Source organism: Myzus persicae, unplaced genomic scaffold (assembly GCF_001856785.1).
Source record: "Myzus persicae strain clone G006 unplaced genomic scaffold, MPER_G0061.0, whole genome shotgun sequence".
In the NCBI taxonomy this organism is placed as follows: Eukaryota; Metazoa; Arthropoda; class Insecta; order Hemiptera; family Aphididae; genus Myzus; species Myzus persicae.
Genome location: NW_019101235.1, coordinates 248,262 through 274,204, shown reverse-complemented (window position 1 = coordinate 274,204; position 25,943 = coordinate 248,262). Strand labels below are relative to the sequence as shown.

The 25,943-nt window shown below is 32.5% G+C and overlaps 1 protein-coding gene across 1 annotated transcript in view; it reads left to right on the top strand.

Annotated features, from left to right (window-relative positions):
* LOC111028294 (transmembrane and TPR repeat-containing protein CG4341-like) overlaps positions 1-25,943 on the top strand; it is a 295,701-nt gene that overhangs the window by 186,788 nt on the left and 82,970 nt on the right. Inside the window, exon 6 of the mRNA XM_022306883.1 lies at positions 1,057-1,171. Within this exon, the coding sequence (XP_022162575.1) occupies positions 1,057-1,171 (115 nt within the window). The remainder of the gene's footprint in view (positions 1-1,056; positions 1,172-25,943) is intronic.

The following is a 25,943-nucleotide window of genomic DNA, read 5'->3' as shown; positions in this document are numbered from 1 at the left end:
CCTTCGTTTTTTTTTCATGTTTTGTTCATGTTTAATAATGCAAAGCCACGTTTTGTTGTGACGCTAAATTAAACGTTTTTCGTTTTTCCATGTGTTTATTTTGCGTCAAAACATCTTAATAATATATATTATTATAATGTAATAACATGGAATGAAAATTCCACGAACTCATCTACATACGTCGTTCAATAAACGTCATATCAACATATCGTGCATGCTAGTCGATAGGTATTCGATGAAAAACGTAGAACTGTGCAGGCATAGACGGAAAACCATTAAAATAAAGTCTATACACATACTCATACCTGCGAAGACAAACCATTTTGTTTTTATCGACCAAATTTAAAAGCAATCGAATGAATTAATTCATCTCATCAAATATTAAATGTAGGTAATATGTACATAATGTTTAGGTACATTGTGAGTCTCCGATTGTAGTGAATTATTTTCAAATTAAACTATGTCAATCCACCATGAACATGGTTTATTGTAGCTGGTAATGGGGAGACAGTAGTTTATATTACATTAAAACATAAAACGATCAAACTTCACGGAAATGAGGATTATGGATAGCTTTATTTTTGACTGAATTTGTTTATGTGTCGTGATGATATTAAATGGCCGTAATATTACAACTTTGACAAAATGTATCCATCGTAACGTGTCGTTACTCGGAACGATCATTTTTCATGGTAAAATCGGAATTATTATCACAAAATGATGTCACTCCAAGCTGCAGAGACGCATAGTGCAATGAATACCTACGGTACTTCTGCGTGCCAAACGTTGAAGTTTCAAAACTATAATATAACATAAAATGTTTATTATTTGGTTTTTCCACATTATTGTTATTAATTGATACGTTTCATCACTTTCTGTGAACACTTAAATTCTTAGACTACGAAACGATGGAAACTATTTTTATATTTTAATATATTGTATTATGACGTATTTTACAGAGTTCGCATTCCTCTGAATTTGTACTGTATATATTATATTATTATTATTACTATAATATAATCACTGCATATTTACGATTTGTTGTTTTTTTTACAGCCTACGGAAATTTAGGCTCGATACTGAGTAGTCAGGGTCGACTGGACGAGGCGGAAACAGCGCTGAGGACTGCGTTACGATATCGACCGAACATGGCGGACGTGCATTACAATTTGTAAGTACAAAAATAGTAATAAATATTATTTTGTAGTATATTATATCGTTAGTCGCCCTAAAATATAACGACTTGGACAGCACCCAAACGTTGCAATATTTACGGGCGTACCTGCATGTATGTATGTATGTATGTATGTATGTATGTATGTATATATGTATGTATGTATTTATGTATGAATGTATTTATGTATGTATGTATGTATGTATGTATGTATGTATGTATGTATGTATGTATGTATGTATGTATGTATGTATGTATGTATGTATGTATGTATGTATGTATGTATGTATGTATGTATGTATGTATGTATGTAAGTATATATGTATGTAAGTATGTATGTATGTATGTATGTATGTATGTATGTATGTATGTATGTATGTGTGTATGTATGTATGTATGTATGTATGTATGTATAATATGTGTAATGGGATAAACAAAAAATAATAATTGGTTCATTGAAATTATAGTGCAGTAGGTCTGCTATATATTATGCTATATAATTTGAATTGGTAGACTAACAATATTTGTTAAAGTCGTATTTTCCATTTTTTTTTTAAACTCAGCTTATGCAGTAAACGGATTATCCAAAACTTACAAACGATGGCTGACGGTCATCCGTCCCATCCCATTGCACAGACTTTTCTTATTCACATCGAATATACTATTATATTAAACGGTCAAGTATCGTTTGAAGTATGTTGTATATAAAATACGAACTTTCATAGTGAAATAAACCTTCGATTTTCGTAATGAACGTACGTTCCTTTTCGCTTATTCAAAGATAACATGAACCGATAGTAATATGCCTACACCAAAACGTGGGTAATGAATCTAGCTAAGTCAAAAAATAGCGAAAAATTAAAAGAATTAAATCTATTTTACTGTACATAAATAATAGTAATAGTTTACGGGGTCTCTATCCCGACGTACCTAACAACTCAAATTTCTGAAACGATTGGAATAATATTGTAACACTTGCGGTGCAGACGAATGACGACTAAACTATAGGGTTATAGTATTGGATTTGGGTAGAGCTAAAATCTAAATCGATTATATCGTTATTATAAATAGTTTTGACGTAACTTGGACCAAATTTAAGCAACTGGTCGCAGTTTTGATCACTTTAATCCTTTTATGCTGGATTAAATAATGATAACAGTGTTCTATTAATTTGTATGGTTAAATTTAAACAATTATTTTTAGAATGTAGGCACCAATGATAAAGCTCTACATAGATATTTTAGATCGATGCTCGTTATTATTGTTGACTAAAAAATAGGGTTTTAAGCTGCATGGAAGTTAAATAAAAATGTAAGTTTGTTTTTCACAAAAAACAAAAAATTCATCATACGCGTTGGTATTTTGTATGTATATAAAAGTATGTAAACAGAAGCATGTCAGATAGTCTTAAGTAGTCTATCAGCTCATTCGATATATTTTAAAACCATGCACCCTTGAATGATCGGTATATTTAATACATTGTTTTTGTTTTTAATCGGACACGAATATTATTGGTACTGAAAGTGTCATAAAATATTATAATATCTTTGACTTTGGACACATAGTCATACTATGCATCGAAAATTATGCCATCGCTCGTCTAAAACTGGCAGTCAGAAGGCTGAGGGATATATATTTTATGTTGACTATGTAAAGCGTATAGTATAGCGTTGTATATAATAATAATAATAATAATAATAATAATATAATGTCGTGGGCCAAACCATCCCTTGGGGCTGTTATGATTGCGAAAATGTCAAAACGAATAGGACTAAAACGTCTTGGCGTGTGCGAATAACGTTCCTGGCACTTTCTCTTTATTAAAACTTATCTGCGGCTGTACATCCCTTTAGCACATTCCTACAAAACCACCCTACTCTACACACATATACTCTCCTCCAGCACCTTCCTCCAGTTTGTCGCTTTTGGTCGTTTCCATTGTCGTGGGACACGTAATAATCAGTGTGTATACTGTATTTATATACACACATATACGATCCACCAGTAAAGATTTATGTATCTAAATATTGTTTTATATATATACATTCGTCACCAGGCTGTCTCGTGTGTGAGTCATTTCTGCACAGAGATTGTCACTTTATTTTGCTCAAAACTTTTCATTACTGGTACTACATTATCAAAATACATATCGCTTAGGTAACTTAAAAGGTACATGGAAGTCTTAAATGAGTATATTTTTAATTATAATTATTATGAAATATATTCCTACCTGTATCAAAATGATCGAAAAATAACAACAAGTATATTTTTCACAAACGTTAAAAAAAAGCTTTAAACTTCTTTATATTTCCTTCAATCAAAAATAATGACACTAGTGAGCGCTAAAATTACTATATTTTTGACCACCATATAAAATACTGTTTAAAACGCCGCCCAGGCGGTTGAACCCGAGCCAATATCATCTGAGCGCCGTCAAACTCTTTGGGTCTGAGGCGATAAAATAAATTACGAATTTCCAGGATAGTAGTCGGGAGTTATTTTTCTTCTCCAATTCGACGAATCAAAATCATTTCCACTAGATGCAGATGAGTTCAAGAAACTGATTAAACACCCGATTTCTGAGAAATATTCGATGTAATGATTTACATCTTTCAACTTCAAATCCGATTTGTCAAAAAACTCAGCATTAAAATATTTAAAGTTGCACGATTTCTTACAAATTTAGTACCACCAATTCAGAAGTCCCTCCAAACATTATAGAATGTTGATAAAATGTTGTTGGATTATATCAATATACACATTAGAGTTACTGTGTTCCCAATTTCGTTATGGTGGTCATTTTAACTTATTATCAACAATAAACTTGTTCAGGTTTAATTTATAAACGAATAACTTACATTTTGAGAGAGACATGGCATAATTATATGCAGTACAGATGTCACATTATGAGAGATTGTCCTTTTTTCTCAACATTTAAATGTATTAATTAAGCATTTTTATGTATTTAATACTATTTTTAGAAGTAAATATTTAATTTTTCTGAGTATTAATATTTACCTAGGTCATACTATAAAAGAATACTTTGCTATTTTAAGTCTTAGATTTGTAGTCCCTATTTGTACTATGTTTTACATTTTAAACTACGAATTAATACCTAATATATTCTATGACCTATGATAATAATATAAAAGCGATTTAAATAAATTCTAGATTTGAATGGAATACATTTTTTCTCGATTTCTGAACATAAATTGATTTTATTTTCCTATACTTTATTATGAATGAGCTCTTTAAAGACTCTATACCTGTTAATAAGAGCGAAAAAAATGCTTAGCCATGTACATATTTGACTCTAAATAAACTTTAAAAAAATTATTATTATTACTATCAACAACTGTATGATTATAATCACAATTTCCAATTTCAGTGTTAGCGTATTTTCATAAACCACGTTCAAAATCGTAAATTCAATGGTACTGTTTATTTAATTTAAAATATATAAAATATATATTATCAAAGATGTTTCAATACTTCAATTGTAACTTATATTTATTGATAAAATAACTTTTCGTTGGCAACAGCAATATGCATTTGTATACTCTAGCAGGAAACCAAACTTTTAAAAATTTCATTGTTATAAGTTACAATAACAATCCATTCAAATAAACAGATTTTACCATCAATATTTTATAATATTATCTTCAAAAAGAATTACGGCGTTTGTTTGAATAATGGTTAGGAAAGAGAGCATTTTTGTGTAAATAATACATAAATATAGGAGAGTAGTATCTATATTAATTTATTTTATCGAAATAGACAATATAGAGGTCTTGTATTGTTATAATATTATTAGTATACGTGTGGAAAACAAATTTGGTGTTTTTCGAAAGGTTAAGATAAATATATTATTTACTGTTTAAGATATTTATCGAACTTCAAATTTAATACATTAATAGTTATTCAATATATAGGTATCTACTTGTTTTGAGTGACTAATTATTTACTAGAATACAATGAAATGACAAGCTACAAGCTACAAACTACTAGTTATGTATTCTGATGTATCCGTCAAATAAAATATTATTTTAAGATGTTGCATTTAGCAGTTGTACATGATATATATATATATTAATTTATCATATATTTTTTTACTTACTCGAGTTATTGAATAATATTATGTATGTAAGTACAGATTTTGTCTTTCTGAAAAATATGAAAATAGTATTATATACATTCGTGCAGAACTATGTATATTTTAAATTGTATTTAAATGATATTATATTATACGAGGAGATAATAATACATCATGTAGAATGTTATGATTGCATTGATACATATACGTTATATTTTCAAGGCAAAAACATATGATATTAATTAATTAATTTGAAAAATGAAATAATTTTTCGTGTAACACGCACTCCGGTGCAGCACATCAATAAACATAAAATTCGCATTACACTAAAATAAAAATAAAAATATATACCAAGTCGTTAAATTATCATTTTTTTTTTCGGTCATTGAATGGTATTTTTCGGACAATAAATCAATAAATTTGTCTGCGGTAAACATCGAAAATATAATAATATGATGAAAAAAAAAAAAAAAAAATGAGAGTGGAAAAAAGCAAATAACGCAATAATTGTATAAAAATTGGGGGAAAAAAATCCATTTTATTTGCGGTATTAATACAAAACTCGACCAACGCGCGCGGATACGATTTAAGGTCATCGCAATGTCCCAGCGGACTTCCGAATCGCGTACCTACTGATTTATGTACACGCAATATATGAATTGACGCGTTTATCTATATATCCAACCCCGCACGCCACCTTCAACACTAAATGTATACGACCACCGACAATATAAATATACGAATTGTGTTCGGACTTGCCGACCGTTCAAAAACAATATTTATACGTATACTTTTAGTGTATACCTACTACACACGTAGTGCGCATATATATTTATGTACGCGTTTGTTATTTGTTCGCGGGTAGGTACTGAATCCGATGTCCGTCATTCGTATTCGTATACATCACGGGTAAACGCCAAAACGCAAACGAACGTTATTCTCTTTAAATACAACGACAAGCCCATACAAATAAATCAGAAGATACTAATAAAATGTATATTGTTATTATTATTATGGGCGATCCGCGGCGTCTACATATCGTGGCTATCGGACGGAACGACTAAAGTGTATGGTCAAAGATCTTTTCTTTTATTCGCGGACTGCACCGATAGAATACGCGTTTGACGATGAATAAATTAAAGCAGGAAACGTGGTTTTTTTTTCGACAACCAATCGTGGTACAATGGGTTTTGTTTAGGTATGGCACAATATTATATAAAAGTGCGACGGCACATCACGTATTACTGCACATTTTGTCTCTCGGTCGACCGCGTTCAACCCCACGAGATACCCCCGTAGCCACCATGTATGTTGTAGGCATCCGTGTGATATGAGATACAATAATAATAGCTATATTATTGTCTATAAAATTCGCACCGTGACGCGTTTCGTGAAGAAGCGCCCTCCCCCCCTCCCATTTTTTTTTGCCCATGACCAGTGGCGGGGGCGTAAAGCGGCCGAAACAAATGGCCGTTCGAGTTATTCGACAAAAGGTCGGCTATATAAAATGACCGCACGCCACACACTACATTTACATGCATATTATACCGTACGTATATACATATACGTATATATATATATTAACACGCGGCGATCGCGAGCAGTTATGGGGTGCGACTTTAAATCATGACGATGGGCTTAGAGCTTTATTTCGTTCGTTCTCCCGATCGCGGACGCCGACCGTTTTACCAAAAAATAAAAAATAAAAAAACATCCCACGACACACTCCCGCTCTCTCCCGGTCAATACTCACCTCTATTCCATCCAGACACTCTCGGACTACCATATACTTACACATACACACACACACAAGTGCATATATATGTGTGTATAATATATACTTCCTACGTCATAGTCGTCCACCCTGTACCACGCCACCACCGTTCGACCTTCGACCTACCCTTACACATTCTGTACACACATACTCGTATAGTGAACGGTTTAACGCTCTACACACTACGTAATTTATTTCCTCAGTCGATTCTGGTGATTAATGTATTTTCATAGTTTCAACTTTCGGGTATATCTGAGTACGTTATAGTGTTATACTACGATACGATTTTTAAATTAAAAATTACGAGCTTCTCGTGATTATTTTTAACGACAATCTGGGTATTTTATATTTCATACTTTTTCGTTGAAAATGTTTATATATAAAAAATAATGCCCCTAAAATATATAACTATTGAAAAGAGACGTTAGTTCACGTATCATGCAAATTTTGTTATGTTACTAAGGCTACCGCCTCATCCTAACTAAACATTAAAAGCATTCATAAATAATCGAAATATATATAATATTTATTATGACTATTTTAAGGAGAAAAAAATAGTGAGACCAATAGAGTCCATCATAGTTGTCGACACCATTATCCAAATTGACCAAGAAAAACGATATTATAGTGAATTACCACCCATACACTTTTATTATTGAATAGTAATATGATACCCACTAAAAAGAAAAAGCTGACTACAGTCTAAAATAATATATACTTATTATAATCTAGTATTGGTACATCTAGGACGTTGATTTAACGAAAAACACAATACGATATGATTCAGTTCTATACCTAATAATATATACCTATTGTATATTGTGTTATAATTTATAATAGTAATAACAACAGATATGATATATTTGTTCTCATACTGTGGCCTCCTGCAACCACCACCCGTACATATAGTCGGCCGAGAACATAACTTTATGTTATATCGTACTACGGTTGACGACGAAAGAGAATCTTTCCCACTTCCACCCTACAAACCAAAAGCAAAACCAACCACTACCCCCCACCCCCTCCCCACCCACCACCACTGTATCTAACGGCCGAATGCCAATACCCCTTTCGCCGCAACAGTTGGCACGCTGATCACGAACCTCTGTCCTCAAGGTTTGCGCATTCAACCCTCCCCACAAATTGGCCACAGATCGTTATATTTGCTTTTCAGCAAATAGCACGTCCTGTGGTGATGATTACATAAAATAGCTTTGGCAGTATAATCAATCAAATCGATTTATTTTTCAACAGACGAATAACTTTCGACGGCATACATAATTATAATATAAGTACTAAGTAGCTTATATGTTATGCATCCACGTGGTAGTCGTATCTCAGCAGTCGAATTTGGTTGTGTTTTTGAATGAATATAATATGTACTGTGTCATTAAAAACGGTTACATATTTTCTAAACGTAGAAAAAATAACTGCGCTCAATATTAATTATCAAACATAATAATAATAATGGCTGCTTGTGCGGGTAGTTTTTCGGCTTTTTTGCGGCCGTGTTGCGACGCTCCGCTCTCGACCCGTTTCCAACTTCCTGTCCGAACTCCGTCACCCACAAACGTTGTATACACACACATTTTATTATAAAATACACAAATACGAATGCATATGTAGAGTATTGTGTATACGCATATGGCGCATTCACAAAATTACTCGATTTGGTTTTCCCGTCAAAAACAAACGGTCCAGCCAAAAACTCTATTAGCCGAGACCCCCGAAAACTCTGCTGTAGCAGTCTCGTAGGGTGTATATGCACATATACCCTAATAATAACGTGTATATATATTTATATTATATATGTATACGTATTATGCGTATATACTATACACTGTACGTTATTATTTCGGTCGTCTGTTTCCGAAACGGCTCTTCGTAACCCACCCCACCCCTTCTACGATCCCTTCGGCCTGCAAATGGACGTGGAATGTTCTTTTATATTATACACATAACATAAACAGGTTGTATATGCTGCATGGACCGCACATCGTACATATTCTTGTCCATCCCGAAAGTCGTTTGGGGTGACCCTATATATTATATTAGTCCGAAATAAAACAATTTATAGTGAGCTGTGGCCACAATATTGTACATTATGCGTCTGTCTAAATATTAACTGAGATAAGAATTTATTATTACTTTTGAAATTTCTTTGATGTTTTAATATCATTCGAATTGAATGCCTCCATTTGACAATTAAACAGGTTTTTTTTATCTTTCATATTTTTATATCCCTTCTATGTGCCTTGACTATGATTAAAATATAATGCATTATTATCGCTGTTCTGCTCGTGTTATTTCTTATATCGTCATCATCGCCACCGGTGACAATATTACTCTGCGTTTATGAGTTCAACCATACTTGTTGGTTGGATTATAACTATTTTAGTATAAGAAACAAAATGCAATATGTAAATATGTTGCACTTGAATTTGAATCGTTATTATTATAATGCGAGCAATAGCAGTAAAACACATATTTTAAGCATTCAGTTAAACATAATATTTTAACGTCCGATGGCAATTCGCAACTTCTTAGACAAATTCGATTCCACGAACAATTCATACGTATTCAATGAAATGCGTGACGACTGGAATGATAAAAAATAAACTAATATATAATTCGAATTCGAATTCGCATAGTACTATTCATAGCAGGGTTCGCCAATTAGTCGGACTGGTCGATCTTTAGAGGAATATTGGTCGATCGAATTCAATATTTTATCACGGGTACCAATATCTGATGATCACGTGCATTATTTCAAACAAATGTTTACGCTTTATTTACCTGAGAAGTAAAATATTTATCAGCAAAAAAAAAAAAACAAACAATGTTCTGACGTAGGAGTAATAAAACCAGAATGTATTATTATGTTGCTTGTAATAATAATATAAATAATATAAATAAATAAACAGTGTCCAATCACCAAATACTTATAATGTTTAATAACTACTTGTTGGAAAGTATTGGCTACTCCTGATATAAAGTGTGCATGTGGAATCCAGTTTGAGTAAATCGATTTTTTCACGGATTGTGGTAGTTATCCCTACCTAAAATATTATGAAATTTAACGCAAATACGAACTACCGTGGTTCTTGTTGTGCATGTCGTACAACTACTGTGCATGACGTACTTAGAGTTTAAGTTTACATTACGTACCTTATATATTAAATATTATATTGTAAGCGGGTATCATATTATTATTCAATAATAATAGTTTACGTGTGGTAATTCGCCATAATATCGTATAGGTATATTATTTAATCAACTGACTGTCGTATCAAACAAAGACTGAAGATAATAATACCCTAGTGGTTTCTGCATACGATACCGTTTTCAAATAATATAATATTATAATATAGTTAGAACCGTATATGATTATCATCCTATACGTATACCGGACCGAGTATATTATGATAATATAATCGTATATTGTCAAATTATATTATTATAATTATTATTATTATTATTATTACTGTGTATTGTGCTTGCTGCGCTCGGATAATTAATAATAATATTACAGAAGCTATTGTTAGGAGGACGGCCTCGGTGAATGGATATAATATAGTATAATGACACGTGGAGGGATTAGAAAAACCAGTTGGGCGAACGAAGCTGCAGGTACCTCTTCCCCATAATATAGATAGTATACACGTCATGATAATATAATAATAATCGTATCGCACCAAAGTTAATATATTAATTATTATGGTGTCTATGTGTCTATAATAATATTATGTATGTACTTTCAGCTGAGCCGACTTTTATGAATCTTCCCCGTCCATTGGATTTTTTTTTTTTTGTATTATTATGTGCCGGCGCCGTGTCGTCGTCGATATCGCACATAGATAATGATTTCTCTATATAAATTAATTTCAAACGATGGTTATTATTATTATTATGTGTACAACAAGATAGTAGTTTACCACCGAGCATCGAAACTTTAATACCGAGCGCGTTAGAGTCGACCGCATATTTTATTAATTAAACCATAACTCATGCTAGCAGATGGTCGTGTAGCGGGTGCCTATGTTATTATGCAGAAGATTGAAAGGTTTCTGCACTCTCACTCTCTCGCCCTCTGTCTCTGTCTCTCTCATTGTCTGTGTCTCTCTCTTTCTCTTCATATCTAAAAATATCGAGAAAACGGCCTCGCTTTCTATTTTCTCTCCTGTAGTTAAAAATCGGGGATAAAAAAATGCCTCTTCGCCGGGAGAACAGTTCTGTTTGAACTCGGGCGTGAACCCTCTGTGTTTTTTTTCTGAAAGAGTTTTCTGTCCTCTACTACTGCAGCCTGGGGACCACTTGAAAAGCCGTGGACCGACCATTTTATCCACTACGACGCCCACGCAAGACTTATTTAACCGTATAAATCACAATATATTATAACAGTCGTATTTACCGCCTGTGTGTCAATGAGTTTGACCATCGGTTATTGATTTTTGGGGTAACGAATCGGAGTTAACAACACTATTGAACAGGAGGTATTACTGTAGTGGAGTACTGAAAACGATTTGGTTTGTTCCCAATTCGCAGACTCCCAATATTCTCCGATACCTGGTTTGTTAAGAGAATCCCAATTCGCCGATAGCGATGATAATATTGGCTACATGGTTCTTGGCATAGAAATTTATAAAAATAAAACTATAATATACTATATACTAATATATAACTATCGTCATTTATAAACTTATCTTATCGTTTTACCTATCACTTGTTTTTTAAACAAAAATTATGATTTTAGTTGGTAACAATAATTCATAGGCACTAGGTCACTCTAGACCATACTACTGTAAATATACATAATATGAAAATAAAATAAAACTCATATTGATAGCTGATAAATTATGAAGGTATTTTATTTTATTTTATTTATACTATTATATTACATTATATTTATTTTTTATAACCTATATCATATATGCGTATTATGTATGTGTGTATAATATGTAAATATGTATATTTAAAAAATCATGTTCTTAGAACGAAGTAAATACTGACTGTCATTGAATTGGGTGCCGGTGAAATAGGAAATCGCCAACTATTCGATATCGGGAATAACGTCATTATATTTATGTGCACCAGGCTGTAGGAGAAAAATAATCTAAGGACCTATGTAATACGATTATAAACTGTTATAGTTACTGCAGCAATATTGATAGAATCCTGTAGTACCTATGTGTAGTTACCGACTGCGACTGCAGCTCGCACCTTCCTCCACACCGCTGCTGATGTTTTAATATGATATTATATTATTGTTATCATGGTATACATCGATGAGGCGTGTTATTTCATAGAACATATATTGCTGAAAAAGAAAAATAATTATACATGTATTATATAGGTTAGGTATACCCGATAATTTATTATACTTATATTATATACATTATATAGTCTGCTGCAGCACCGCCCGCCGACCCGTAAGAAAATTCGCGAAAACGACGTGACACGAGACCATTAAATGCGGTATAGGTGCGTTTGTACTTTTTTATTTTTTTATCGGACACCTACTCCGTAGCTCATAAGTATATATAGCGGCGAAAGCGTGGAAATAAAAATAATCATACACATATACACGTCATAAGTCCTAGTATATAATAAGCATAATCAAATGCCGCGCTCGCGTATCTCTCTCGGGGCGAGACGGCGTACCTATTCGTCGTAGTAACTAAGGCGCTATACAATAATAATAGTATGTACGACGCTATAATATTTTTTACCCGAAACTTTATATACCTACGTAAAAAATAAAATGTACGAAGACACGCCACTGGTATGTGCGCATGTGCAGTAAATATATATACCTCTCACGCGCGATTTTCAGAGAGAAAACTCGTCGCCGATCGAATCTTAGATTATTATTTCACGTCAGTTCAATATTTTTTCCACCATCTCCCCTCCACAGGCCGTGGCGTCAAAGTTTGGAATTTTTAATTTTCCAAAGTGCTTTGAACACGCGCGTCACTATGTATGTTTCCTACATAATACGAACGCTGTGCACGAAATTGCGTTCGATATAATATAAGCGTACACAACACATTCAAACTATCGATTTTTTGCGATGTGTTAATTATTATAATATCGTTGGATATATATTAATAATATTCCATGTGAACGTTTTATCCCGACTATGATGATATTAAATGATAATATATAAAATATTACATCATATATGATTATAATTTAATATGCTTTGCCTAGAGCAGTATTTCAATTTTATAATTTGTGATCGCGTTGGCACCTACCACAATTATTTTACCACTCAATTTAATCCCACACACGCACATACTGCAAGGTTTCATTAAAACACAATATTAATAATATTTTCAACAAATGTAATTAAGTCACTGTCATTTTCACTGTTAATGGAGTTTAGCTTTTCAGATAAAAATTCAAAACAGTTTTATGTGAGTTTTTTCAAACAAGGACTACCCGCTAAAACTCACTTCAAACACGACAAAATTAGTTGGAATAATATTTAATTAAAATTTAAACCTATAAACCTGATAATGTTTTGTCAACATTTTATCGTATGTCCAATGTCCATCGCAATATGCCACATAAGTAGCCCAAATATTATAGTAGAATTAGATCAATCCTACGGTTTAATTTAATTCTAATTCTTTTACAGTTTACTTAAATTTTAGTAATTATTCAGTTTATGTGCGTATAGTGTTTATATTTCTATGACTGATTGAAGAAATCTACTAGACAGCGAACTCATTTAGGTGTATATACGATGGGTGTTGGAAATCGACTTGATAGTTCTTTTTACATTCTGTTAATATGTCACTTGTGATAACACGTGTCGACGAAACTCTCTAAGACTGCAATATTATTCGTAAAACAGTACTGCTAGAGATTCGAACACTATAAGCAGCAGATCATGGAGTTTTTCCATTCACCGGGTATTGGCGGAGAATAAAAAAAATCAACAAAATATCACAAGATTTTAATTTATAAACCGTTGTGCACTAAATGTACGTCACTAAATCTTTATTAAAAACATTGAATAACTCGCGTTAGTACCGGACGCATAGTCCGTCGCTCGTATACATTATTCATCTCAAATCGTGCTATATATTGTATTGAATTATATTCGCACACTCTTAAACTTTATATAATGATATTATATTTGCGTGGGCTGTAGTGAAAATAGGACTGACAGTACAGTTCTCGTTCAGAAGCTCAGTTTTGCATATTGTATAGTATATAGTTATGGTCTAAGATGATAATAACGTCTATACGTGTACGAGGGGATCTTATAATATAGGTACTCGTAATTCGTATATCCTGCAGGACGAGTGGTCGCTGGGTGGTTATCCATAGGCGTAAATTGGAAGGCTTAGCCTAACCAAAAAACCGCTGAAGCCCCACCAAAGGATTTTCTAATTTCACCACATAAGAATAAAAAATTATGTAAATTCGTGTTAATTTATATTTCTAACCCTCTTCTCCTAGATTTTTAATCATATGTATGCCTATGTAGTACTGTTCCTATGCAATAATAATAATAATATAATGTACCTATATGAAGCAGTGTATATATGGGTAGGTACATGAAATAAATTCGGGGGTCACTACGTAAGCTCATCGAAATTCGTTTAACCTCCGACGGTCGACTTTATCGCTGATTTCGTTGTATATTTTGTTACCCTTCGCCGACACTATATACTATAATATATTTTATTAGGCGTACCTCGAGCATTTTGTAATATAATATACTATACGAATAACTTATATAAGTATGTGTTTACGGTAGTGATCTTTTTCGTCGGTATAAATTGACTTAGTGTATACACAGCGAGGTATATATACATTATAATATACGGCGCGCGTTTTATTTGATTTTTTACGCCGAATATCGCCAGATGACCCGAGGAGCTGACCGTTAAACAGGAAATCGCTTTCCTGTGCAAATAAAGTGGCAATACATCCGGATGAAAAGCTCTCAGTTTATTTTTCACGTCTCCCATGGCTAGGGGGTATACTCGTATATCATATATATGTATATGTAGCATATATTATATAGTATATACTGCTTATATACAGCATATATGCTATACATGGCCTCTCGCTTTTTAGCCCCGTACTTCCTCCCCCCGGTCCAACACTTCCGACCAACCGGGCCCCCGCCCTTCCTTATTTATATACACCGGCGGTCGTATATTCGCGGAAATTTGCGCGTTATTTGCATAGGGGTCTGGGCGACCGGTCGGCCATGTTGATTCGATAATAAATACACACGGATATTCTTTGGTCGCGCGAACGTGTCGGTGCATTAAATATGAACGCAAACTTCCGGTGTGCGCGCGGTGAAGGAGTTAGTGGTGGTAGATGTATGTATATATAAATATAGTGGATATAGTGGTGGTGGTGGCGGCGGCAGCGGTTGCAGATTGCATACGAAATGTATTTTGTTAAAAAGAACCTTTCAAAATGTCGTCATGAATAAACCATGGACACGACATGGACGGGAAGCGACGTCGGAGTGCTGCCGGGGGGTAGGCGGTTCAGGCAAAGAGACATCGCAGAATCGCGTGGTATAATACGTGTATCTATATATAATAATATATTAAATATACAGGGAGCAAACTGTACAACAACTGATTGGGTTCGTCTCGGCGGCAGCGGTAGCAGTATAATAATTCCCGGGGCCTTTGGCCCCCCGTAATGCATTATTCCTTCGATCCTAATGCGAATTTGATGTCTCCGGTGCAATACTTAACCGTCTCGGAAGGTAAATAATAGGACTATATATACATACAAACATCTAAATAGGAAAATAACTGTTACTTCGCATTGTACCCCATTCGCGCACCATCCCCGACACTGTGTGCCACTACAACCGCCACTCGCTGTATTTTATATAAACATATATATATAAGTATACAGAGTCCGCTGCTTTTGTTTGGTTCGGAAGAGAAGTGATTTTACGAAAACCATATGTGTGTATACGCACGGATGGGCCGCATAATAATAATAATAAGTAAAAATCCAAAGGTCGAGCGTATTATATATTTTTGTACGTCTTACTTCACATCGAAATAAAAATGTTTTACCAACATACATTTCTATGGATCTATTTGGAATATTAATTAACGGTAAACGAACTAAACAGTCTCTGCATATACCACCTGTACGTATTTAAAAGTATGAGTGAAAATCGAAGCTATACATTTAGGCATTATGTTTTACATCTGAAACGGTGTCGATTGATTTGTTATGATATATAAATGTATTAGATACAACTTTCACACCATGTTATATGCTTATGTTATGGTTTTGTTTAAAACTGTGGTAGTTAGAGTAATTGGACGATGAAATATGGTGGTGTGTCTTGAAATCGCTAAAAATTATCTATACGTTACGATATGTCTGATTCATCATAATATGTTGGAAATCTTAAGTTACCGCTTATAAGTGTATTGATTAGTTTCGGAAGAACCTAAATATAGCCAACGTCTCGATAATTCGAGTAGATAAACGCATTAATACATTTTTAAATGTGTTGAACGTATTTTAATGTAATATTTTTTTTTAAACTTTCATTACCGTAAACTAGTTGGTAAATCACACATCTATTGCAATTATTGAAGCATCATATCCTAAACAAGAATCTAAAATTATTATTATACCTAAGTATAAAAAGATTTATTTTATTTTCCTGTAGGAGTAGATACTTAATCTGTTCTCAAAATAAATTCAAAATTTAAGTTTTTAAAAATCGGTCTATAAATATACAGACATTGGGTGCTATTTGGAGGGGGTATACGACGGCACACTAACCCTACCCATAGGGAAAAAATATATATGTATAATATTATGTGATGTACAACGAGCGAGTAACGCATTCTCTCATTTCCAACAACCGTCACGGACGCCGTCGACATATTGCAAAGTTTCGTCCGTATAAAAAACAGACCGCTGGAAAAAATAATAATAACGATAATAATCGTAATCATAAAGAAGGTCTAAACATTTGTATCCCTTTTATCCGATGACAATGAAAGATTATGCTCAGAGCACACACGTCATTAATTTGCTCTCCCGCATGCACTGTTTATTATCATGATTATTTACGAGCGTCCATATTTTTTATTTTTGTATTTTACAGACGTTGTGGCTTTTTTTTGCCATTTCCATTCGCTTTTACTATTTTTCTTTTCGCTTCACAGTACATAATATATATATACATTCTATATTTCTATATTTATTTATATATGTACTATATTTATTTATTTATATATATAAAATATAATGATATGATACGTACAGTTTATATACTGCGCAGTATCATTATATATAAATATCATATTTCGTGAGCCGGTCGGCGGCTGTTTATAACGACGAAGAGTAAAATAAAAAAAACTTCGACTTTGCGAACGGAAAAACTTAATACTTGTCAACCGGCATCATAATATAATAATATTCCTTAATAATATCATTCGTGGTATAATCGGTTTATCGCACATTCAGCCCATTTATATACTCCCTGTGCAAGATTTTTAGGCAGTTCATGAATAGGTTTTCGCTATAACCCTATGCGCATAGCTAGGTCTGATCTTATGTCGATCTACTTGCGCTGTAATATTAACCGCAACCAGAAACCATGTAGTAATTACCATTAACCGCAATAGGCGACTATGATAGTATGATGGCCCAGGGTCTCCGTTGTTGGGGGGGGGGCACCTCTAATATCAGTATACTAATGTATTATTTTTAAAATTGATAGTATAAAAAAATTGCTTAATTTGTTTTCAATTCATAAATTTAAATATTTTTTTATGGTGTTGTAATTTTGTTTGTGAACATTTCTAGTTGGAATGGTTGACTACCAGTCGTGTATTCTAAATAATTATTGGATGGTTGAAGAGTCAACACGTTTTAACGTTTCAAGTGAACAACATTTTAAATTTAAATTACTGTTAATTTGCTTTAAATAACTCGGGTCATGGGTACTTCAGTACCCTACCCATTACCCGAGTAATATAACCAAACCAGACAACCTGTGGACGAGGTGGCGTAAAACATAGACACATTTAGAAACAGACCGATGATAGGTCCGAGAGCCAACATTGTTAGAAAAAGATAGTATACAACTTAGGTAGCGTTCAAATTCATTAATAGTGAGACAGCGGGAGGGAGAGTGAGAGGATAGTTGAACAACAAAGATAATAACAATAGTAGAAAAAGTTAGCTTACACCTTGGGTATTGGGTCCCATTATAATACACGGGTATATTGACTGTCTCTTTCTGACAATGTTGGCTCTTGGCAACCTATAGTTGGTATGGGGGACGAGTAGTCCATGTAACATATTAATATGTATATGACGCAGCAATGCCTTATGTGCCTCGATATACCTAAATCTAGGCCTTCAACACATATTATATATCAATAACTATTTTGTTATCGCAAACACGAAAATAATATCGGTTCATCCCAAACGAGATTCCGTCGATTGTTTGCATATTCCCAAACGACTCCCGTCGAAAAGGGTTTTACGAACAGGTAAATTCCCAAACTGAAGCTAACGTTAATACTGGTATACCGAATTGAGGTCGATATACTGGTGATTTTGGTTTATCGTGTTTTTAAATTTAAAATTAATTTTTAAAACGGAATACCAAAAAAATTCAGACATATTGATGATAATAATAATACCGAAACATTGAACAACATAATATCAATACCATAATTAATAAACTATATATTATATCTACTCACACACCTTTTTTGAAACAGTGTAAAGTCTGTATGATGTGGGAGGGAATTTGTGTTGTGAAAAACAGGAACCGTTTGGGAATTTACCTGTTCGTAAAACCTATTTCCACGATAGCCGTTTGGGTTACGTCCAATAGTATATATTGGCCAAAACCGAAAGGGATTATGGTACAATATTCCCACTGATTGATGTGTATCGACTACATGACCAAAACTTTAAAATATTATTAGGACAAGTCAAATGATCAATATGAAAACAAATACTAATTACAAAATAAGTTTTGAATTTGTAATTCTATTCATTGAGAACCTTATCCAGGCAGTAGTAGGTCAGTTTCACCTATGATCGACTATAGTTTATTCGTAAAAAAATGTATTAGGTGAATAATATTGTTTAACGACGTAATATTACATCACGGGCCACCTTTTTTTTTGGTTTATTTACGTTGTACGTTACATATTTAACGATTTTGTAAGATTTTTAACTTTATTACCTTATTTCCCCCTCATTAAGTAGTAACTACAACACGGGCTGTACTCGTAAAATATGACTACCTAATTAACGTGTTATTAAAATATAATAACAGTGCGTGTACCTGCGCGTTGGAAATACATCCGATCGCCGCAGTAGCATTTATTGAAAATTTAATAGAAGTTCGCGTGACCAGCCGTCGTTTTACTTTTCTATTAAAATCATATTGTTTAACTGTATTATTATCCCGCGATTGAAATGTATTGAACCGTTTTCAGTACCCATGCAGTGAAAAGCAACAACAAAATATTGTTGAGTGTGAGGAAGTAAAAAAATTGTTAAGTATTCTATTGGGTTTTACTTTGACTCACTGAAGGTCCTTCGAATCCTGCGGTCTCCTGGTGTCAGATTTGATATTATTTTATTCGATCTCAACAATAGGTGCATAACCCGATTGGAAAATATTTGATGTTTTGTTTAAGTAGGTATTGTGGATATAATACATTGTCGTAAATATAAAATGGACGAAACTTCTATAAAATAGTCTTAATTATTATTGGCACATAATAACACGAAGTAGTATATTGATAATACATACGTTGTACAATACGGATAGAAAAAATAAGTTTAACAATATTCGATATTACAGCGCACTAAAATAATGTATTAGAACATATTTCACAAGTATTAATATATATTTAAAAGATAACGTCACATTCTATGTGTTTTTCTTTGCATTTACTGCAAAGTAGATAAAAAAAAAAAACTCAACAATATTTATCGTTCTGCACAATTTAAAATAATAATACAATATAGCAAAATATAATTATTATATTTTCAGTATGACTAACACAGAATGAATTCTAAAACTTTGTACCGTTGATGCGTATTATTGTTTAAATGCTTTGCAAAGTACATCATCGATGCATTGTCAAAACTTGATCGAGTACGAAGATATCTTTTTTAAATTAAACTCAGACAGAAAATATTTGAAATACAATCGCTTTAGAATTTATTTCCAAATCACTATAATAATATTATGTAGCACATTTCATTGCTTTTTTCAACAATCTTACGAATTATTTTTCTTTAATCATGATTCCATAATTAAATATGGACGTTATAATATTGACGCTTTGATACGCAGTCAGTGTATTGTCGATGGAGTAGGGTGGAACTAATCCGGTCAAAGCAGAGCATTTATCAAGTCAAAGTAAATAAAGAACTGCGAACGTCTTAAGTCCAGAGCAGCTTTATGGTGTATACCTAACTCTGTGTATACGTAATAATAATATAGTTTGAAAACTGCCCGACAGTAATTTAAACTGCACTGCACAGTTAATGCAAAAACAAAAAACAAAATTGGCGCTTTTCATCAGAGTAAAAATCGTTTTTATAGTTTTAATATTGATGGCATAATATTATCATGATGAAGTACAGTAATATAGAACCTAAATACGTTCTATAGCCGTCGCACGTTTGGCAAAGGCGGGTTGGCTTAATCGATCATGATTCGAATATTATACTCAAATCAAAAAATACTGACCGTATATGTCATACACCACTGTGATTAAACATATCACATTTTGAAACTAAAAAAATAATTAAAAATAATAGCCTCGTAAATTGTTTTTTTTTATCATCCCACACAACGTTGTGATGTAATTATATTTTTAACTAGTTACAAAAAAACTCGTGCATATAGATTACCAACATGGTAGGTATATCATTATAGAATTTAACGAATTGTTGTTAAATGTTGTACTTGAAATTAAATCAAAACTTTTTAACTATATTGGTGACTACCTATCCTAGTCCTAGCTATCTAATTAAAAATGTCCTCGTAAATCAATTTGGACACGACCGTATAATACAACCAACGGTTGTATGAGTATAATAAGTGAATGCGAATTTCCAATATATATTTTGTACATAGTTACTAAAACGTTCACATCAGTTTTTGAATTTGTCGTTATTAGTATTTGTAGGTCTTACCGCCATACCATATTATAATATGTATACCTACCTAAAATAATGTTAGTATTATTTTATCAGTTTGAGCTCAACTGTCAGGACAACAAACTAATATAGTCGAATCATATTATATTATATTGAACTGTTCCAACGGATGAAAAGTTAAACACATCATTTATTTGTATAATATAATATAAGGATACAATTTTTTTTATTCTGCCTAATGTCGTATTTTTCACTTTTTTATACTGAACTACTCCAAAAGTGGAGCAATAGTGTGTGGGTGAAGTCAAAGGAGGGATAAAAAACTTTTGTGAGATCATAAATCAAGCACGAATTTCTGCCAAGTAAACTCCTTCTGGGAAATGTAAAAAAAAAAAAACAAAGAGAAACCCTCAAATTGTCACGTCCGTTTAAATAATTATTCAGTTGAGTGTTACACGTCATATTGTTATTTGATGATGGGCAGTTTTTTAATATTGTTATAATTATTATTATTATTATTATGACCCATGACATCACAAACCATTGGTTCACTCAAACCACATTACAAACCCTTACCACCAAGCTTCGTCATGAATCCATATCACAAATCCTCATCACCTAAAACAACAGGAAGGAATTTTATAATTTTAACGACATTGTGTCTAAAATTGGTACTCACTCTTAGTGAGTTAACACCAGCAGCTATATATATAGGTATAAAATGACATCTTCGTTCGTTCAACGAGTTTGTATTGATAGAATTTTGCATGTTACTATTGAAAGGTTTCTGTTTTGTTGCTCCCACAGATGATGCGCACGTTAGCATAAAGTTTGGATTTCATCGTAAGAACAATGTTTATAGTAAATAGTAATTATAAATTATAGTGTTTTGTCCTCGGAGGACCACGTCTACCTTTTGGAATAAGTTTTAGAGACACCGGGCCGTATTCTTGTTTTTAATCTAATTAAAACCGTGACACGTTTTATTTATTATTACTTATGAGAAGACGTTTAATGAGTTGAAAGTAAAACCATATTTTTGTAACAAATCATTTATGAACTGGAAATTCAGTTACTTTTTTTAAATTGTCTGTACATCTCGTGGAATGAGACAAGAAACATACTTAGGTAATTTGAGAAGCGCTGGAATTATATATATATAATATATTATATATCCCTTGTGTGCGACGGAAATTGGAAGGTTAAAATTATTTTTAATTGTTCTAAAATCCTGTATTATTTATTCGATTTTTCGAAATTTATTTTTAACTTTTTATCGTGATATTTTTGTTTATAACAGGTACATAATTAAATTAAACAAATTACGTTCTATCATTCATTTGTGCTTTTATTATCTATAGATACAGTTTATCAATTATGATTTGGATAATAATATTATGTGTTTACCCTTTTAGTAATGACAATTTTAATGTAGGTATTATTGAAATTTATTAAATTATTGTAACTATAATCTTATACTCGTGTAATAGAACATACAATTAACATGGTTTTCCGTATAAGTTTTTTAAGACGTTACCTATTCATTATAAAGTAAAACTAAAAATTGGACTTGTTGAATAGACGGGTAAACTCTTACTTTTTTAAAACATTTTGTTTGAAGCAAACAATGCGAATTATTTTATTGTTTACAACAAATCTTACCTATTTTTTTTTTATATATATATAACGCCACCACCATTAGAGTCTTGTATCCGTTTAAATATTTACTCTGTTTTTCTTTCACTTTATCTCTTTTTTTGTATAAACAAAAATAAAATATCTATTCAAATTAAAACAAAGACTTTAAATATTTTGTGTATTTTTATTACTTCTAATAATCTCCTGTAAATTCCTGTAAATTGTAATATGCTTAAGTATATGCAAATATGTCATTCCTTTGATCTATCATAATATGGATTTGAATAAAATTGCATGTAAGTCTTCATCCATTGAAGTACTTGCACGTTTTAATGAATATACATTTTTAAAATAAAATATACATATTAAAATTGAATTTTAAAAATTACTTTCTTTGTGAGTAATAAATTGAATATACAATTTTTTTTCTCTAATACTTTGAGTTTAAAGTCAAACAGTAAACAACAATAATAACAATAGTAATTATAATTTTTTCGTCGCGAATTAACTATGCTATTTGTTGTTTATAAAAATACAGCTTGCGATTTGCAAGTCTAATATTGTGTATTAAATATCAATTATTTTAATATGACAGTATACTACTAGGTATAAGCCAAATATGTATACAATGTATTTTGTCTTTGTTTTTGGATCACCGATCCAGTAGTGATGAGGAGAATCGATGGTCGCTATCGTGAAGGTTGAGAAAAAGTACTTCGGTACATATTCATACATTATGATTTATGACCATGTCAATAAGCAACTGGGATCATATTTCAACTTCATGAAATTGTATCTAAAATCTTGTTATGGCATTGTCTATAGCTATATTTGTTAATATGACTAAACCACAAAACAAAATCGGCGGTAGTCGAGACTGCTGCAGTTCTATGTTTAGAACGAATTCACTCAAAAACGATCGGTGTCATTGAGGTGACATCAATGTTTTATAGTGCTTATTTCAATATGGAAAATAGAAAAATCAAAAATTATTTATTTTCTCATAATATTACACCGCTGCGCGGCGACATATAAAAGTATTATATTTCGTACAGACGCCTGTATATGACGTTATTACGTAGACAATTGAAAATATTCAATACAATATTATATCTCGTGTTATTGGAAGACTCAGACTTATATATCGTGAACAATTTTGTCTTATTGTTTTTCTGCTTTGCTGGGTAAATAATATGCATATATAACCGATCATCGTCTTGCGCACATATTATTATCATATTATCATATTCGTTCGTTTTCCTGACCACTGATTTGGGTGATTCGAATATGCATTTTTATTATTATTAAGTATTATTTTCTAATACGCGTTCCTTTTTTTTTTTTAATACATATTTTATAATATACATCATACATTTGTACATATATATACAAAAATGGTATTCAATCTATGTGCCAAGGCAAACTGATGTGTCTCGAGCATTATCTAGGTGTGCAAGTGAGCTTTTGCAATTTTTTTTTATAATAGTTTTACTTAATAAAAATGTGTATATTATGTATAATAATGTACAGTTTTGTTTATCTAATTTGATGTTACAATGTAATAATGTCCTAAGAAAAAAATGGTGAAAATAATCTGAAGAGTATAGCGCGTCGTGTTTAAAAAAATGGTTGAAAACCACTAAAATACACGTTGGTGCACCAATGCCTGAAGCCAACCGTTACCTTGGTATATTTTATTGGCTTAGTGTCCGTAGTGACTTGGGCTTACTGATTTTTTCCGATCGCACTTGGCCACAAAGCGATTTCCTCTAATAAAATTCCACCCAACGATATGACATCATATTATGATGGCGTCTCATACCTACCGTATAATAATCTTTTTATCTTCTCCTCCATATTTATATTCATCTATTTTTATCGTACTCATGTCTGTATACATCGACGTAAAAATACTACAATACGTCGTATTGGTTTCCCAAATAAGCGGAGTGCATTATGTACACATAAACGTATACCACGTAAACGTGTTCGAGTGCGAGTGCTCATTAATATATTGTTGAAAGCAACATAATATATTACTGAGTTTTTCAGAACACTAGGTGTATCATGTATACGATTCGATGACTTACGACGGTTATCGATTTTCGAGATGATATTATATTATTTCATCTCTGGGTTTGTTTGCCGTAGGTACCTATATAATATACATACATCACACACACAATCGTATAATATATATATATATATATATGTATAAGCAGATTCCTTTTGACTCTAAAGTCGGTATCCTGAGAATACGAATACATTTGACACCGTTATGTCGTCGGGAAAAATCACTTCGTACGCCGATTTCTGTACTCACTTTCCCCTTCAAAAGTAATAGCTAATTATAGGTACGTAAACCGAACACACGTGTCAGCGACTTCTTCTGTATCATAATTTGCATGTGTGGAGTATTATACTGGATGCAACATTATTAGGTTGGTACTTCAAATGATTATTGTTACGAGTTCGCTCTAAATATATGTATTTCAATCGCTTTCCTTAAGAGTGATGTTTCGTGTATGTATACTATTCGATGACTCGCGACGGTTATCGATTTTTGAGATGATAATATTTTATGTCATCTCTGGGTTTGTTTGCCATAATACCCCCTCCCCTACACACACACGCACATAAATAATATATATAAGCTGATTCCTTTTGACTCGGAAGTCTGTATACCGAGTATTCGTATATTATACGTGACACGGTAAGGTCGTCGGGCAAAATCACTTCGTACGCCAATTTCTCTTTCTTTATTTCACTTTTTCTCTCAAAAGTAGTAGGTACCCAACAGATACTTTGACGACTTCTTATGTATACTATTTTATTTGTTAGCTCCTATATATTATCAGGTACATAGGTACTTTAAATGATTACTGTTTCCACGAGTTCGAGTTGCATCCCTAAAAATATTTATATTTCAATTGTTTTCCTATTATGTTATTATTGCAAATAAGCATTGTGGTTTTTGTCAATAAGAACTTTGGGTGGCTTGGTGAGGCGTGACCGTACGCTTAATCTGCGGCAACGCTCTGAGCGTACGTGGCGGCCGTCGTTGTTAGACTTTCTATTCCTGTTGCCACTCGGATGGG